At 35.0% G+C, this 18,360-nt stretch overlaps 3 protein-coding genes and 1 long non-coding RNA gene across 7 annotated transcripts; 3 read left to right on the forward strand and 1 right to left on the reverse strand.

Moving 5' to 3' along the window:
* The first annotated feature begins 615 nt into the window (after positions 1 to 615).
* On the forward strand, positions 616 to 1,839 carry LOC139844208 (uncharacterized). Its single transcript, XM_071834429.1, has 4 exons — positions 616 to 967; positions 1,093 to 1,196; positions 1,316 to 1,434; positions 1,531 to 1,839. Exons 1-4 carry the CDS (start codon positions 682 to 684, stop codon positions 1,631 to 1,633), a joined length of 612 nt encoding a protein of 203 aa, XP_071690530.1. The 5' UTR covers positions 616 to 681; the 3' UTR covers positions 1,634 to 1,839.
* Positions 1,840 to 1,900: 61 nt separating this feature from the next.
* Positions 1,901 to 7,371, reverse strand: LOC139844207 (rhomboid-like protein 15). Of its 2 annotated transcripts, XM_071834427.1 has the most exons (13): positions 7,266 to 7,371; positions 5,790 to 5,955; positions 5,382 to 5,685; positions 5,271 to 5,303; positions 5,090 to 5,181; positions 4,933 to 5,006; positions 4,467 to 4,561; positions 4,306 to 4,375; positions 3,905 to 4,089; positions 3,366 to 3,420; positions 3,224 to 3,280; positions 3,072 to 3,146; positions 1,901 to 2,102 (listed from the first exon to the last, which is right to left on the reverse strand). In XM_071834427.1, the coding sequence occupies exons 1-13, from the start codon at positions 7,287 to 7,289 to the stop codon at positions 2,097 to 2,099; spliced, it is 1,236 nt and encodes a 411-aa protein (XP_071690528.1). In that variant the 5' UTR covers positions 7,290 to 7,371; the 3' UTR covers positions 1,901 to 2,096. The 2 variants fall into 2 exon arrangements, with proteins under 2 accessions (XP_071690528.1, XP_071690527.1); XM_071834426.1 differs by lacking the exon at positions 1,901 to 2,102 and having other exon boundaries at positions 3,060 to 3,146.
* Positions 7,372 to 9,289: 1,918 nt separating this feature from the next.
* LOC139844209 (uncharacterized) lies at positions 9,290 to 12,173 on the forward strand. Its single transcript, XM_071834430.1, has 4 exons — positions 9,290 to 9,652; positions 10,077 to 10,235; positions 11,051 to 11,132; positions 11,743 to 12,173. The coding sequence occupies exons 1-4, from the start codon at positions 9,329 to 9,331 to the stop codon at positions 11,901 to 11,903; spliced, it is 726 nt and encodes a 241-aa protein (XP_071690531.1). The 5' UTR covers positions 9,290 to 9,328; the 3' UTR covers positions 11,904 to 12,173.
* Positions 12,174 to 12,713: 540 nt separating this feature from the next.
* Positions 12,714 to 17,613, forward strand: LOC139844714 (uncharacterized). Of its 3 annotated transcripts, none has more exons than XR_011758076.1 (5): positions 12,714 to 12,999; positions 13,203 to 13,282; positions 13,440 to 13,854; positions 14,004 to 14,184; positions 17,488 to 17,613. It is a non-coding gene; the product is annotated as an uncharacterized lncRNA (long non-coding RNA). The 3 variants fall into 3 exon arrangements; XR_011758077.1 differs by having other exon boundaries at positions 14,029 to 14,184; XR_011758075.1 differs by having other exon boundaries at positions 13,440 to 14,184.
* Positions 17,614 to 18,360: the final 747 nt, after the last annotated feature.

Here is an 18,360-nt window from a genome sequence, read left to right on the forward strand (position 1 = left end):
GGAGGGAAAATCTGTTATACGAAAAGTTATAACACTTGGCTTGATTCTGCCCCTTGGAACCCGCAAGGGGGTGCGGCCCCCTTGACCCCCGCAAATTACGCGACAGTTAGTAGCTAATTCTTACGGGCGTATACTACACACTCTCCGAACCCATTGTTAAGTATAATTAACTAACTCTTGCATTCAAGTAAATCCAAATTAATTAAAATGAATGTTAGATGACACTAAAATCACAAACATTTCACCTATAACCAAGTAAAATTAGATTCTTTTTAACCTCAAGGTGTTGGTGTATTGGTGATGACCTGACTTTCCATAATGCAGGTCAGGAGTTCGATCCCCATTAGCTGCAAAATATTTCCTTTGAGGTTACATGTCCAATTTATAGGCCTCGGTGGTTGCAGACGTCTTGCGTTCGAGCCTCACTCGAGGGGTTTTACCATCCGCGATGCCCGTATGGATTCGCTGTGTAAGTTTCCTAACTCCGAGTTAAAAAAAAAAAACTATATTCTTTTTACTTGGACAAACCAACTTTTCACCTGGGGAAACATTATGACGATATCGAGTCCACTTGAAGGTCACCAATTTTCTATATATACACATAGAACCCGTTACAAATTTCTCTACATTAAATCACAACTCCCAAAGGTGTTCATTTTGAATTCACAGACACCGAGAAATATGGAGACACCAAACGGAAGTGTCGAAACCACCATGCCATCAGTCGAGAAGATAACGAACACAACGGAAAATGGGGAGGAGACAACCGAGGAGAAGATCACGATGAAAATATGGATAGCTGTCGACGAGAGTGATGGTAGCTTCTACGCTCTCAAATGGGCTCTTCAACATCTTTTCCTTCAACATGATCCCACAATGGATGACCACGAGCCACCTTTCACGGTCACTGTGGTTCATGTCCAACCGCCTTTTCAACCGACTTATACCGCCACTCCTGTTGGCCCACGTAAGCAGTTGAGCTAGATATACATAACTTTAACTTTTAAAACTTCAAATTTTCTTGTTGTTTGAGTTCACAAGAATTATACAGTACTTAAAACTATGTTAAAAATAACATTGTATTTGCAACAGTTTTGTTTGCGACATCTGGGATGAGAGAATCGGTTGCTAAAGCAGAAGAAGAAAGTGGTGCTAAAATCCTGGCTCGTGCTCAAGAATTATGTGACCAGCATAAGGTTACTTGTGTTTCTGTCGCAACTCATTTATGATCATTAATGTCTACATGTTAAGGTCTATAGTTTTTCAAATATATGAACATATAAAAAAAAAAAAAGTGTGTTATATTTTTCAACAGATAAAAGCAGAGTATTTGGTGTTAAAGGGCAACCCGAAGGAGATACTGGTCGAAGCTGTAGAGCAGATGGATGTTGATCTTCTTGTTGTTGGCAGCAGAGGTCTTGGCCAGATAAAGAGGTAACCTAAAACATTTCCAAAAGTCTAATAACAATTAAAATTATGAATATGACTAAAACGTGTCATATTAATAATCGGTAAATGGTGTATATGCAGGGCTGTACTTGGAAGCATCAGCGATTATTGTGCACATCATGCGAAATGTCCAGTTCTCATCGTTCGTCCTCCAAAAGGATCACAAAAACTAAGTTCTGAATGATTGTTTTCATTGGGTCCTATAAGTATGTTTGGTGTTATTCGTGTTATGGTTATATGTTGTAAACCACATATAGTGTCGTGGTAGTAAATGTGTGCGCATTGAAATTATGTTGTCGGGGTATGTATGTTATGAACGAGTTAATGTTCGAGTCTTTGGATTATAATATATGTGAATGTGAATTATTCGTAGTGTGACATATCTTTGACTGTTTATGTTGTTTCCCACTTTAAGTGCATGAAAAGTACAGTTTTTAATATACAGCACTACTTAATCATAAACACGATAAGTTCTAATTGTTTCGTTGTTCAGAGATTACTGTATACAATCGTCTACACGAAAACTAAAGATATATAAGAAGGTACAGTTAGAAGATTCATTGGATATAGTGGCAGATACCCAAAGGTTAGCAGGTCCGGACCATTCTTGAGCTGCGGCATATAATTATCAAACCAGCCTGTACAAGTCATCCCTGCACATACCCAACAAAATTGTAGTACTAATTAATTAAAATAAGTTTAAAAACCCAAATTAATGTTTATGACTAGCATTAACGAAGCGTCAGATTCCCCTTTTAATGCCAAAATCTGAGTTGACAAGTGAGGTGGCACAAAACTTGACGCCCATGATGTGGCTGACAAGCCACAAAACTGAGACCATTTTTAACCAGGCGTCAGAGGGGTCCCGTCAGACGCGCTGGCGTCCGGTGACGCCCTCTGACGCCCCTAGTGGGGCGTTACCGCTGACGAAGGTGGGGCGTCAGTCACCGTTTTCACGCGACAGTTGGGTGGCGTCAGGGCGACGTGGCTTTCTCTGATTCGCTCATATTTTATGCCGTTACACAACGGCTATTTTTTTTTTTTTACTTTTTTTTTTTTTTTTTTTAAAACTCTATATATTATTAAAATAAATTGGTGGGACCTGTTTGACACTGGAGGGGCGTCAGGGTTATTTTGGTGTCAGATGGTGACACTGCCACGTCAGAGGCAGATTGCACTTTTTGGCCAAAAAGTGTACAACCTGCCTGTGACGTCACAGGCAAGGTTAAAAATGGTCTGATAGAAAAAAACGTACGCGTCAAGGGTTTTTCAACCAATCAGTATCCACCATTAGTTTTTATATATTAGTATTAATATTAATTTATTTATTTTATACCCAACTTTCAATCATATTTTACTACATCACCCAAATTCTTTTCACTCACTCAAATTTAATACTCACCACTATTAAGCTTCATTGCCACGTCAAAGTCAAAAACTTCAGTCACTTTTTCACCCAAATGAACACCTCAGCGGTTAAAAAGAGTCTAAGACATGACATTCATTATTCCTAGCCAGGCTTTAAACTAAACCTAAAGTGGCCAGTTTTTTATAGCTAAGCCCAGGACCGATTTTGTATTTTAAATTTTAAAATAGCTATTAAATTAGAATTAGATACTTACTTGTTGGGTCATGAGTATTTCAATAGCTACATTCAAATCACCATCTGCAGCTGCTATTGCAACCTCCACCTGTGTCTGAAACACACCCGAACCACTTTTTAAGATGCGGGGAAAAGGAACGAAGGAATATGTAATGTGGATCATTGTTTTACCTTATCGAAGCCCATTGCTACAAGCTTTTGAATCTCTTCTTCAGATGGAACCATTCCCTTCATTAAAAAAATCAAGCTGTAAAAATTTGTATAATAATATATCTACCCTTTCACATTCTGAGATCAAAAATGGGATATAAACCTGACTAAGTGGGGTGCCGATAGTTGTTGCTGCAGTGGTATCGAGCCCTGATTGCCTATACCACAAAAACACAACAAAGATGATTCAACAACTTTTAATATGATTAAACAAATTGGACGGTTTGCTCCTGTTAGGTGCCTTAGATCAGCATCCAACAAAAAACAAGTATAAAAACAGAATAGGCATGATTACTATTTTCCTTTTAATGCTATAGATAGCTAGATGGGTTGATTTGACCATTTGGGTTGGCAATATAAGTTGATTTGGATCATACAACCTCTTGAACCATCTTGTTAGTATAAACTGAATCATAATCGAGATAATATAGTATTTGTCTACATACATTAGTTATTTATTATTCATAGATAAGATCGTAGTAATGGACTAAAAAATATTCGCGCCTTTACGAGTCAACTCGACGAAACCCATTCAGTAAAAAAATGAATTACTTTCAAATTTCACCTATTGCCCTAACCACCCAATTTTTCACCTCTAACATAACCAAAAAGTGAATCACAACCACAAAAGAATTGAGTTACCTTCTATCGTTTCTCTGTTGTCCTGCAACTATTGCTTCCTGACTCGAAGGGTGGACGGGGCTGTTGCCACTTTCCAAGAGTCTAGCCTGTAGGCTCGAGTCAGAATTGTTAGCTGAAACCGTTTGGGTTTGAGTTGCACCAAGTGTTCTTCCTCGTCCCGGGAACCTGCTATTGTCTTCTGTTGACTGCAAATAACATCAGATATACTTGTATCAAACTTGTACTGGCACATTCATGGTTTATAATCGCCAAATTATACTTTACAATTTTACCAATAAATTGTACGGCCTGTTATGGTTATCAAGTATCCTAAAAAAAATATCTACACATAACGATCTAGAGATTCGAGATACAAATGATATACGAAAAAGTCAACACCCCTCAGCTGACTGACAGCATACCTGGGGAGGCACTTCTCTCCGTGGCATCCATGAAGACAAGTTTGTCCATATATTCCCAGAAAGCATTCCACTGAGAATTTTACTTACGTTATAGAGATGATATGGAAAATAGAAAGGAAAAAAAAAAAAAAAAACTATATTGTGAGATAAGGGACAATTACCTGGATGATGTATTACGAGTAGAATACGTAGGGATGTATCCAGAAGGATCACCACCAGTGCACATTATATATTTTGGTCTACGCACACAAGTTGACTGCAAAACGCACAAATTAGAACACGGATATCAGCATGGTAAAAGTATCAGAGATGTTGTATATGTGGATATGAAGTATTCAGATATACGGATTTGTTTACTTGCTCTATCTTAACTCAGAACTAATATTCTTCCTAATTTTAGTTATTTATTCATTAAGTGATGATAATTGAATGTAAACCATATCTGATATAAATTTTGATATGATTTCAATGTTTCAAATACATATAATTTCTTACCTGAATTAATTGATATTATAAATTATTTATTAATTATGTATTGCACAACCTCAATGTACCTTCCAAAATTGACAAAATAGAATACTTGTGCTATTGATTTGAAACTAAAAATGATCCCCAAGTGATACTTACAAGCCAAGGAGACGATTCTATGCCAGAGTAGAAAGAGCTCCCCGGTATCATAAAGTTGAATAAACCATAAGTATCTGAAATCAAAAAATGTGACATAATAACAAAAAAGAGACGGAATCAAACTCATGACTCTGAAGTTAAAAAATAAAAATCATACATGCAAATCCGGATAAAATCCCACATAAGTGTCCAAGCAATGATATGTTTGTCATAAGTAGTTGAAATGCCACCAGTAATATCCACGGATACCTGAAACATGTTGTGATCATGAAGTGTATAAAAAAATTCAAAAAGTGTAATCACAAAAAAATTATGCGATTATAAGTACAAATGCTTACAATTTAGCGGGCACATTAAAAAGTCCAAACACACTACACAAAGAAAAATAAAAAATATATCAGTAACAAAAATATCTATATCTATCTCCAGACAATATTAAAGAAACCAACCTTCTAGATTGGACTCCACTTAAGCCCGTCTCTATAACAATCATAGAAAACAGAACACCAGAGAATCCAATCGCACACTCGTCCATAAAATGGTAATATGAGTAGACCGGGTTGTACGCAGCTATTAATGTAATTAAAAGATGAAATATAGCACTGGTTGTAGCCAACAAAATAATCATATACAACAAACGGATCGAACCCATAACTCTTTCCAGCTCTGATCCTAACGGAACCAGAGCCAACATATTGAATACGAGATGAAGTATAGAACCATGAAAGAATATAGATGAGAAGACCCTGTAAACTGCACATGCATACAAACAAACCAAATTAACAAATAGACATATATTGAATGATGCACATATTATTGTGAATAGTAACTATGACAATTTAGAAACCGATACATACCTTGAAATTTTGAAATGACGGCTGAGGGCAAGAAACATACTTCTACAAATGAATCGTATCCAATCAAAAGGCAAACCAAGTAAATCGCGGCACAAACTGCAATGACCATCGAAGTAAGAAATGGTATGCCTTCCCACCATTGCTTAAATCTTGTAGGCAGCCCTGCCTGTTTAAACCATAACTTATTTAGTACCATGGTTAAAAAAGCACGCATAGGCACTAGGCGCCTTGTGTAATTAGCAAGTTTACTACAAGTAATTGGGTACTTCTTTTTACTAAGCTGTAACACGCTGTTTTCTTTTAGTCCTTTAGTCAATATTGATTATTCAATATCAAGCCAGATATGCTAATCTGTCCTAAGTGAACGTTCCTAAAACCACTAAACGGATCTAACACAAGTATCCAAAGTTTGAAACACTAAATTGAAGAGATGCTGGAATTATTATTTTATCAAAAGATATTACTAACTTACTATACTAAAGACTACATATTAGCTTAAATAATCGCTGTTTTTTATCGTACTTCGGTGTATAATATGGAGTGGCACTTATTTGCTTAATTGCTTTTGATGTGTGGTGAATAATGAATGACACTTTTACTTTTGACATTGTAAGTGAAGTATTTCTGATGTATGGTAAAATTTGTTATGAAGAAGCACTTTATAATCAATTTATGCATAAACGTCTTCATTATTCATATACCTATCTTTTTGATTATCCATCTCCACTTTATCTATAAACTTCCCCTTTATCAGGATATTATCGAATGCCGAAATCTCATATCAGTGATATTTTGATTACACAGAACAAGACGAATCTAAATTCTAAATCCTAGATTAAATTTTAAACATAAAGTACTGATATCTCATTGTAAGTCTACTCTCAAACTTCGTTAATCAAACTTTCCACGATAAATAAACACATTAACACCAACACTCCACAAAAACACATACTACACACCACAAAAAGACACACACACACACACACACACACACACTCTCACTGATATGAGATTTCGGCATTCGATAGACACATTAAAACCCTATAGACTCCCAGGCCTGCATAAACTGACAATAAACCCTAAAAAATCACTCCATTGAATCTTGTATATCCAACACAGATTAATGAATCTCAAGCTTAAAGTTTAATTAGCACATCAATTAGACTTAAATATACTAAAAACTAGAAGATAACATCCGATTTCTCTAAAAATTAACTAAGCATTTAATATTTGTGATACGGCCAATTCAAAAACCTTACTACAGGTTCCTAATTTTAAATTTTTTTATCAAATTAGGGATAAATCAGTTACTACCTACTATATATACTTTCATTTTTTGCTTTATACATGAATATGACTAAATATGGATCTGATCAACTGTATACACATACACAATTGGATCTGATCAACTGTATACTAAATATGACTAACTGAAGCAATAGTAAAGAAATGAGTACAAGGTGTTTGATGAATTACCTCAGTGACAATATTTGATCTCATTGTTTCAGGGACGAATTTGGTAGTTTGTTCTGAACGTTACAGTCACCGGTTGTTGCTATTTTTGTTCTCTGATCCCGGTGTGATGATAATTCAACCGAATGTTCGCAGAATCGCAGGTAAATGTGCTGGGCTTAGTTTGGGCTTGTTTTGGTCTTATTTAGGGCTTATTTTAGGCTTATTATGGGCTACGGCCTAGTTAACAAGCTGAATTATAGTGTCTGAGCAATAAGGATAGATATCTTAGACCAACAAAAGTGCTATAGTTGCTTTGGCCCAAATAGCATGATAATCTATCCCTTTTCACCCTGATTTTAACAAAAAAACCCGTATTCGATTTCGATAGTTTTGGATTGGGTTTGGTTCCGGTAAATGGGTTTAGGGTCGGGTATGGGAATAGTTTTTAACTTTTAAACGAGTCCGGATCCAGAGATGGTTTTAAACACAACCCCGATTATCCAGCCCGTATAATCGAAAAAAGATCTGAGTCCATATACCCGGCTCATAAACCGATAATCCGACCAGTAAAACCAATTACTCACCCCGTATACCCGACAAAAGACTCGAATACCCATGAGGAAACCCGTTTATCCGATAGATCGTAAGCAAATTGGGACTTGAATACCCGTGGGGAAACTCGGTTACCTGCTAGTTAGTAACTAAATGGGGATCCGATAGATTTGGGTCTTATGACAAGCTTTTTTAATTGGGTTTGGGTTTAGAATTACCTAAACTCGGCCCAAAACCGGCCCGATGTAATCCCTATTTCAGACATTATATTTATATCGTATATTCATATGTCATTCGATTTATCTGTTTGTGTCGTTACTGTTACACTTTTAGGCTCTTAATTTGATTCATCATGTTGTGAGTTGTGTGTAAATTAAATCTAATGTAGTGTTCACGCATGTAATCGTGAACCAAAGTATACTGGTATTCGTTTTAAGTGGCTCTCACTTAAAGTGACGATTAAAATAGACATTGTAGCTTGTTTCACCATTTATCTTGGCTTTAAATGGCTCCTTCTTAATGTTGCCGGTGTTAAGGACTTATAGCAAGAAAAGGTAAAGGTGTTCACCTCGAAAAAGTTGACGGGATTACTAATCGTCCGGTGAAAGAAACGGAATAGGCCCTTCCAAGAATGGTTAATCTGTCTTGCTTACATATGTTTTTAGGCTGTTTAGTTTAGTTTGGTGCAGTCTTTTTTGGCTTGTATTGACATTGGTTTGTGTATTTTAGCAGTTTGTTTCTTGGTTTGCTCGTTTAGTTATAGCGATTTTAGTTTCGGTTAGGTTCGGTTGAAGTTAGCGTCTATTTGTAACGTTTACTTGTTTCGAGCCTTTGCGAACCATCTTGTTTGTACCAGTTAGAGTATTTCATTATTCGATGAAGGTACTCCTTTTTTTAATAGTAATCGTCACTTGAATATTATTGAATTTATTCTATGACAACTCACGGTGTCGTCGTCATTGTGTATTAATATGTTTTACAAAGTGGTTAGTGTATTTTATTCGGCGATTATTATTTATTAACAAGTAAGCATAAGTATTTTTTTACTTATAAAAATTAAATTCTAAAGGTGTGTTTGATAAAACTGAATAGTTAAGTGCCGAATGGTTAAGCGCTAAAGGGTTAATAATCTGAATGATTCAAAGGTTATGAATGAGTTTGATTCTGAATAACTATAAACTGTTTGATAATCTTGAATGAACAATGTTAATATGTAAAATAACCCCATTAACATTTATATGAATAATGATTAAAATATACTTGTTTAGTAAGTGCTTTTAATATAATTTTAAAAAAATATTACATAAATAGTGCTTAATCGTTAAGAGATTCTGAATAGTTGAGTACCGGATATCTTAACGATTCAGTATCATTCAAATGTCGAAAACAAACAAATTGAATGTTAAACGTTAAAACTCTAAACAAACACACTAACTATAGATTAAAGTTAATGGCTGCTTGCGTCAAGGCGTCAACCATATTTATACCTCAAGCACAAAATAAAACAACTCGAATTTAGCAAACCCTAGAAAATGGAGGAAATGAGAGACCACAATACCGGCGCTGACGTCTGCGACGACGAAGCTCCCGCGCTAAGTGCTCACGCGCTAGAAGCTCTCAAAGAGTTTCTATCGGAGCAAAATCGTTCATCCACTGCAAGCAACAACGGGACAACGTCAGCAGAGGATGATAAAGAAGTGAAGTTAGTAACGGAAAATTGGAATCTCAGTCAGTTCTGGTACGACCGTGAAACTGCGGAGACGGTGGCACGTGAAGTTCACGCGTTATTTACTTCTATGGATTCTAAACCTTCTGTTGCTTGCATTGCGTGCCCTACCCTTTACGCCTATCTCAAGGTATATACACTCATGTACGGAGTAATAAATATAAATATACGTGTTTATATCATCTACAGAAATGAAATCATAATTTGCCTGTGCAATATTAAATTATGATAAGCGATTTGAGCAAATGTAATTTTTTTTTTTTGGGTAAGCGAGGACCAACGAGCACATTGACTATTTGACTCCCTTAGAAGGTATAGTCTCGGGTAATCAAGCCCCCGAGCGCGAGACCTATTACCTGTTGAACTGCGCATTATGGGCACCCTATAGTCACTCCCTTTTTCAAACAATTTGGCATAGCCCGTAGTAATTGAACCAACCGGTGTGCTTGCTTCATTCGGTAACTCGGTGGTCACTCAGGCAAGCGGTTAATGTAAAGGTTAATTTTGAAGCTAATATTTTGTAATTTGTGTGTTCATGTTCAATTTTCTTTCAGAAAATGCATCGTGATTTACCTGTGCAGCTTTTGGAATATGATAAGCGATTCGAGCAATACGGAAGTGAATTCACTTTCTATGACTATAATGAACCGCTAGAGCTACCGTCCTCTATGAAGCATTCTTTCCGTATTATTATTGCAGATCCTCCTTACCTGGTAATTGTTACTCGTACATTAGGCTAAGTGTTACAAATATTAGAACACTCTTAGTGAACACTAGTGTCGTATGTGTACTTCGTATGTGTACTAGAGTACCACATTTTATGTCAATATGCTCAAACTAGACATAACCTTGGTGACTAATTGTTGCAATCTATATAAAGAGCTTTGTTGTTCATACTTCGTCTTGTACTTTCGTAAAACCCAACGAAGTTAGTAACATGGAGAAAATGCTATAGAATTTTTGGAAAAATATAATTTAAGTTAAAGGTACACCCAAGAAAGTTAAGTGTAATACGATCAAAAGTGGGATGCTTCATGTCAAGAAGAATGACATATGGTCATGACTATGTAGCATATGATTTCTTATGTTGCATGTTTATGGCAGAGATGTAAAAGTCGGGGTCAATCTCGGATTAGTTGGGACTTAGGGCTACTCTTACTTGACTAGCCTTAATCTAATTTAAAGTTGGTCGATGGTGGACAACGTTGTTCATGGTTGGAATTATTCGATCAAAGTTGGGACAACTTTGGTGAACAACGTTAATTGATCTTTATAATAGCTTCTGTTCTGATATGACATTCGAGTTATGGACGGAAAAAGAAAGTTAAACATCAGGGTTACTATGAGAACACATTTAATCGAAGTTTCCCTCTTTATGTAAGCATCTTGCTTAAAAATGGAATCATCAAAAATTTAGTTCTAAATCAGATGCGTTGTAAACTTTTTCTATGCATTTTTTTTGTTTCATTGTTATCCCTTTATGCACTCAAGTGAGTTCAATTTTGCTGTTGGTACTTATGATGGGCAGAGCCAGGAGTGCTTGGAAAAAGTATCTGAAACTGTTGGTTTTCTTAAGCAGCCTGGAGAATCGTATTTGCTTTTACTCACAGGTCAGACCTTTTTTCTCTCTTAACTTGCTTCTCTCATCTTTGTTTTTTTTCTACCCCCTTGTGCGAAACAAATATTCTATATCGTGTCTCATAGAGGCGGCACTATGGGTTACAATGGGAACTGCTTTTTCCAGTTCAAAATCCGCAGTAACTTTATTTTTTTCACTCAATGTTCTTTAACTAATCGGTACACCAATAATATATAATTCTGAATAATGTACGGAGTATTTTATACAGTTTAGGCGACCTTAAACATGTTCAAAATGCTTCCTTTATCAGCTAATATTTTCTGTTTTATCCATTTGACCCGCATTAACTATTTAATAATAGATGTCACAGTAACCCGTCTTTAGTGGTTTTTTCTATATATACATTTAGTCTAATACTCCATGCCTTCATGCGTTCTTAACACCTGATTCATTGATATTCGTGTGTAAGATGGTTCAGTTTGACTGGGGCATTTTGGGCTTTTTAGATGCCGATCATCTCAGTAGATTGTCACTTTCAGCAACTGTAAACCTGATCAATCAAGAAGAATTTTCAATAATCCTGTTGTGTTATTTGTATACAATGTTATGCTGTATATGTAATGGATTTTATATATCTTCAGGTGCAGTGCAGCATGAGAGAGCTGCACAACTCTTAGGCTTGCGCCCATGTGGGTTTCGCCCACAGCACTCTAGCAAGCTTGGAAATGAATTCCGACTATTCACCAACTATGACCCTGGGTTGAGATTAGGGGGATGGGAGCAGGAGGAGCAGGAACAGTAACATCCCGGTTAAGTTTTGAGGAACATTTAGAAACATGTATTCAGTTGCTAGTCTTGTCAAATTTCGAGAAAGGTTCAGCTTTCTTGACCAATTGTTAGCCCGAGGCTAGCTTCAGTTTGTTTTTTATTTAGCCTGTGGTTTATATTGGTTCAACTATATCTCAGTGGTGTCTGTTTAGGTAGTATTGTAACTTGTATCTGATACAACACATTATAAATGTTTATGTTTGTTACCAATTATCACCAGATGTTGGAAACAGTGGTTGCCCAACTCTTTTGTTTAGGTCATAAGTTCGATACTTGTATCTTTTTCTATTGGACAGATAGACTAAAAGATCACTATGTCACCAATAATTAACTTCCTCCATTAAGGTTGTGTTTGGTTCACAAAATTTGTCACTAATTATTACCTTTTTCCATAACGTTTTGTTTGGTTCACAGAATTCGTTCGAATTTCAATTATTCCACTTTTTTTTTTTTTACGGCGAAAAATTAATATATTAATAAAACCTTCATCGGAACAATGAAGAATATAAAACGATACATTGGAAGAGGCTTGTAAGCCTAAAAGAAAAAACTGAAAATGAGAATGCATTGAAACACAAAGCCTGCCACTAACCGAGCTAAGAAACCCAAACGTTGCAAGAATCCCATCCACCTTGCTGGGCTTAGAAGCCCAAAAGGAATAGAAAACGGCTGTAAGACACTCAATCTAGACAGTGGGCTCAGAAGTCCAATACAGCAGCCCAATAAGCTGATAAACATCTAAATCTGAGGATACACGCTGCAGAATTGAATCAAAGTACCAATCTAAATTGGGGCACGAAACACCCAGAAACCAAATCAAACGGAAGAAGGAGCGATTCCCAAATTAGTAAAAAACATCAATTGAAGCACGATGAACTCCAATCGACAAAGAAACATCGACGATTGAGAAGGCAGAAACGGGAAGCACGAGGATGAACAAGTCCCAATCAAAGAAAGGGAGAAGATGGAATAGAATGGCAGAGGCGAAGGGAAAGAGGAAAATAAGGAAGCGGCAAACGACAAAGGAGAGGAGGCTGAGATGTAAAGGAAAAAAGCCGAAGAACAAACCTGTAAGATTAATGTTGAAATAAGAATGAAAATCAAATGAAAGAAATTGACAGGAATTAACCACGTGATTTAAGTTTGTTAACAGGCGTATCGTCATCCGTCATACTATCCATTAGCACGCCAAAATTGTGCAATTCCTCCTTATATGTTAACTTTTTAGAACCGAATTGATGACCGATTGTGTTGGATTTTTTGGCTTTTACAGAAGTACCTACAACATGGTTGATTTCGCTGGAAGTGTCGAAAAAGCCAGAGAGATTAGGAACCTCATCCGTCCAACAATTGGTATTAACTTTAGACGTCTTTTTATTTCCATCTTTTTTGTGATGAACAAAAGGTTGTAAAGGCTCTTCCACCGGTAGACATCTATCTTTGATTTCTTGACACGTTTTCTTACATGAAGTACCCAAACATTGATCTTTAAGATGTGGTGTTGTAACAGGAACCTGATGATAGAAAGCATAATGAGAAGAATTGGAAGAGACTTTTGGTGAATTGTTAGTAAGGGTAGGATAGTCATTAGATTTGAAATTGAAATGAGTCTTTTGTTTATTGGGTGAGAGGGTGGAGGCAGGGAAACCTTGATTAGTCAATGGTGAGGGTTGTTTGTTAATAGGTTTTGGGGACAAACAGACTTTTCTTTATCTCTTCTGCCACTTTTGCTTTTTCATTAGATAGGGCAAAGTTGACTTTTTCCAAGGAAAAGTGGATTACTTTGGGAACCACAGCAGACAAACCAGTTACTTTTGCTGGAGTTTTGAAATTCGGGTTGTCATCATCTGTAACGGCTAGATTGTTAGCAAGCTCCGGTTGAGTTTCCGGCACCGGTGGAGATTCCGGTACCTGATTTAAATCTGGTGAGATTGACATATGCTTTTTTTGGTTCTAATGTTCTTCATTTTGTTTAGACGATCGTATTAAAACTTCGTTGTATTCCTTTATCAAATCGTTGCACACCACTTTGATAGAATCCTTGGGTGTTGATTCTTCTAACCACAACTTGCAGAAGGAATTGTTTTCAACGTTTGCAGATACGTATTTGCCAATTGGACCAGGATCGTAAGCTTCGACGAGAGCGTACATCACGTCCGGGTGTTTGAGGTGATGGGTATTATGATCGATATGTATCACTCTTCCAACGTTCTTAACTGCTTCGATTATGCTATCAGGAGAACAACAATCAAAAGGTATGCCTCTAATTGCAACTTTTGTGATTCTTGTAAATTTGTTTTTTCGTTGGATCATTGGAATGACTTCCAAAAATTCCAATGCATTCAATGAGGGACCTAATGTCATTCTGTTAAAACTATCGAGGTCTTTACATTGAACAATGTAGGCATAAGACCCCCAAGATGATATATCTTCAATTATTCCACTAAGGTGTTTGTTTAGGTATACATTAAATAGGAAGTACCAAATGTGTCACGACCCAGAAAATTTCGACTAATTTTGAACCAAACTCTCGATACGATTTAATATCTTTGACAAGATAAGCAAAGTCTGTTGGGTTGAGTCTAAAATTTTTTTGAACTGTTTCATGTATTCAATTGACCTTTGACTGTTCTTGACAATTCACGAACAACTATTTGTAAATAGATATGCGTGTATGTATATATAAATAATAATTCGAAATATAATTTGAAATATTATATGTGTTATTAGAATGAAATATGAAACATAAAAAAAAAAATAGGATATTATAATAATTGTTATTTACAACATATCCATATATATAAATAATGTATGAGAATATATATTTTGTGATTTCGAATCTATTTAGTAAATGAAAATAGCACTCAATCGCCATTCGATGGATATTACACAAGTTAAATTCAAACTTATATTATTTTAAAATAAACGGTGATCCGAACATGAGTTATATCAATTATAGGCTTATTTAAAATATAATTAGAAACTATTTGTTGAATTTCAAAACTTTTTATATTTAACTTAGGGTTGGGAGTGAATAATTAATGTAATTTTTATTTAATAGATAGTGACTGAATTCTACACTATAATGACCAAAATAAATAAAGACAATTAATTTAAAAAATTTGGGATTATTCTGTGGACTTTTATCCGCCACTGAATAACAACGGAGTACGATATAGCACTTCGTAGAAAAACCGTCGGTATAAAATTTCAAATTTAAAGTTGGCTTTACTACGTGGTGATTGATTTCATTTCATTAGTACGTTTAATTATTATGATTATAATAATATAATTATTATATTATATTACATGTCTACATCTATATATTATATGCATACAAATGAGTAACAATCACCATTCCCGTAAATTAGGCTGATATATAGCTCTTTTATATAAATCATATTGTACCACATTCATCAATTCATCACCCAAAGTCAAATACCACTTGTCATGTTTCTTTTGTATACTATGCCTTTCAATTTAAAGATTTTATGATATAAGAAATCCCGTCAATTTAGGAAATGATAGTACACATTAGTGTTTTATATCTCTATCCATACTTTATACAAGACCCCACCTGTCACCATACAAATGAATTGAATCGATAGAATACTGTTTTCATTCTTAACCACTTTATTATATATACATATTACATATAGAAATAAAAGATACACCATTATTATATCAAACACCATTATTATATCACACTAATTGTTGCTGCTACGCTACAGTGGGTGGATTTAATTAAACAAGTATATCGAAGGTGGGGCTGCCATGTTCCTGTCTCCAGCTTCTTGTTCGTTTATTTTTTTTTTTATGAACTGAAAAACTCCCTTGGGCCACTTAGATTTCCCATGGACTTAAAGCTTGGGCCGTATTCTGTTGTTGGGCCGATTGGGCTGCTATGTCACGAACTAGGCTGCAGTTTTGCTGTTGATCCAAAAAGATGAGTATAAGTATGAAGGTTACGGTTTATAGATGAGGTCGATCAAGATGAGTACATGATTATGATTGTGATGTGTGACGCTGAAACCGCTAAGTTAGATAAGAATCATAATGAGAATTAAGTTAAATAATGTTAGATGATGATGAAATTGATATTATGATGATCATGATTTAATAATGATGATTATGATGATGGTTTAGTTATGATATTAATGACGATGATGATGCTAATAAGAATAATGTTGGTGATAATCATGTTAAGATACTGGGTATGAATATGATAATGATAATAAAAGATTGATGAAAATAAAACAGTTTCGTAAATAATAAATAATTAATCGAGTGGGTTATAATAGAAAGAAACTAGCGGAGCAGTGGTTGAGCGTGTGTCTGTTGAACGAAAAGTCGCGGATTCGAGCCCAACCTGTGACATAATTGTTATCTTCTAAAGGTATTATTATTATTATTATTATTTTATTATTATTATTAAAATTATTATTATTAATTATTATTATTGGTATCATTTTTATTAAAAACTATCATTTTTATTAAAAGTATCATTTTTATTATCATTATCAATATTAGAAAAATTATCATTTCTATCAAAATTATTATTATCATTATTATTATTTTGATAATAAATAATAATATTATTATTCTTATATTATTATTATTATTATTATTATTATTATTATTATTATTATTATTATTATTATTATTATTATTATTATTATTATTATCATCATCATCATCATCATCATTATTAATACTAGTATCAATATTATTGTCATAATAACTATTATTAATATTATTGTAAAATAAAAACAACTCTTTATTTATTATCAATATTATTTTATCAAATAACTATTAGATATATAAAACCATATCTACTACATATAACATAATTTTATCAATACTTTTACAATAAATATTAATGAATATAACTAATTAGGTTATTAATGAAACACCTAATTAAAAAAAAAATTTAATCCATAATAATATATAAATTTGTTCGATTACCATTATATATGTTAATATATATATAAATGATATAGGTTCGTGAATCCGAGGCCAACCCTACACTTGTTAAATGTCGTCATATGTATTTTTACTATAAAATACAGTATGTTGAGTTTCATTTGCTCCTTTTTTAATTGCTTTTGCAATATATATTTTTGGGCTGAGAATACATGCGCTGTTTTATAAATGTTTTACGAAATAGGCACAAGTACTAAAACAAATTCTACGTGGGTTTAAACCAGAAATATACCCTTAGCTTGGTAACATTAAACTACTTGTCTATGTACGGTAGGCGCGAATCCTAAAGATAGATCTATTGGGCCTGACAAACCCCATCCTGACTATGGGATGCTTTAGTACTTCGAAGTTATATTAAACACACCTGGTCTGGTGTATTTCAGAGGGTAAAACATGAACGTTAAGGCTTGTTACCGGGTGCCTACAACTTATAGAGTACTTTTATACACTTACGAGTGTACATATATTTATAAACGGAAATCTTGTGGTCTATTAACATATTGAAATGATTGTTATGATAAACCTATGAACTCACCAACCTTTTGGTTGACACTTTAGAGCATGTTTATTCTCAGGTATTAAAGAAATCTTCCGCTGTGCATTTGCTCATATTACATGAAGTCGTTCATGGCATATAGAGGTCAGAACCTCGCAATGGGACCAACTGTTGAAGACTTCGTCCAGATGGATTAGGACGGGTTACTACAGGTGGTATCAGAGCGGTGGTCTTAGCGAACCAGGTCTTGCATTAGTGTGTCTAACTGATAGTTGTTAGGATGCATTAACGAGTCTGGACTTCGACCTTAGCCGCATATTATAAGTTTTGCTTATCATTTCTTGTTAGAAATTACTTGCTTACCATCCTTAAGTTTACACACGTCTTACTGCCACTATTGCATCGATAGTGTATAGACAAAATTTGTATCTTAGCGTATCTGTTACTGTAGACTTTGCCTGGCAGTTTTCGTAGATTCCTCCGTAACTTATGGGATTTTAGTATTATATATGCATATATAAATTTTGTAATGCAGGATACTAATCTACATCCTATAATCTATTTCTTATCAAAAATCCTTCATCTGATCGTACGAAATGGATTCCTCAACCAGTTCGAGTTCCTCAGATTTCGACAGCTATTCCGACATGGATATCCACTTGAGCTCCGAAAGTAGTGTAACCGGAATGGATCAACCACTTAGCCATCACCTATTTTGGATGAAATGGGGATGGGTTCGTAGTCGACTTAACCAATGGAGACAAGAAGAAGGAGATCCTTTCCACCCACCAACCTGCACCCTCAGCGAAGAACCTGAAGCACTTACCGGTGAACCTATTCGAAACACCATTTTTAGCCTCATCTCTAGGGTAGCTCGTCACGATTATCTTCTATCTAAAATTCTAAACCTTATTCATCCGCTCGTTCTGACCGACAATCATCCCGGAGTAAT

The sequence above is a fragment of the Rutidosis leptorrhynchoides genome, chromosome 4, assembly GCF_046630445.1.
Source record: "Rutidosis leptorrhynchoides isolate AG116_Rl617_1_P2 chromosome 4, CSIRO_AGI_Rlap_v1, whole genome shotgun sequence".
Lineage (NCBI taxonomy): Eukaryota > Viridiplantae > Streptophyta > Magnoliopsida > Asterales > Asteraceae > Rutidosis > Rutidosis leptorrhynchoides.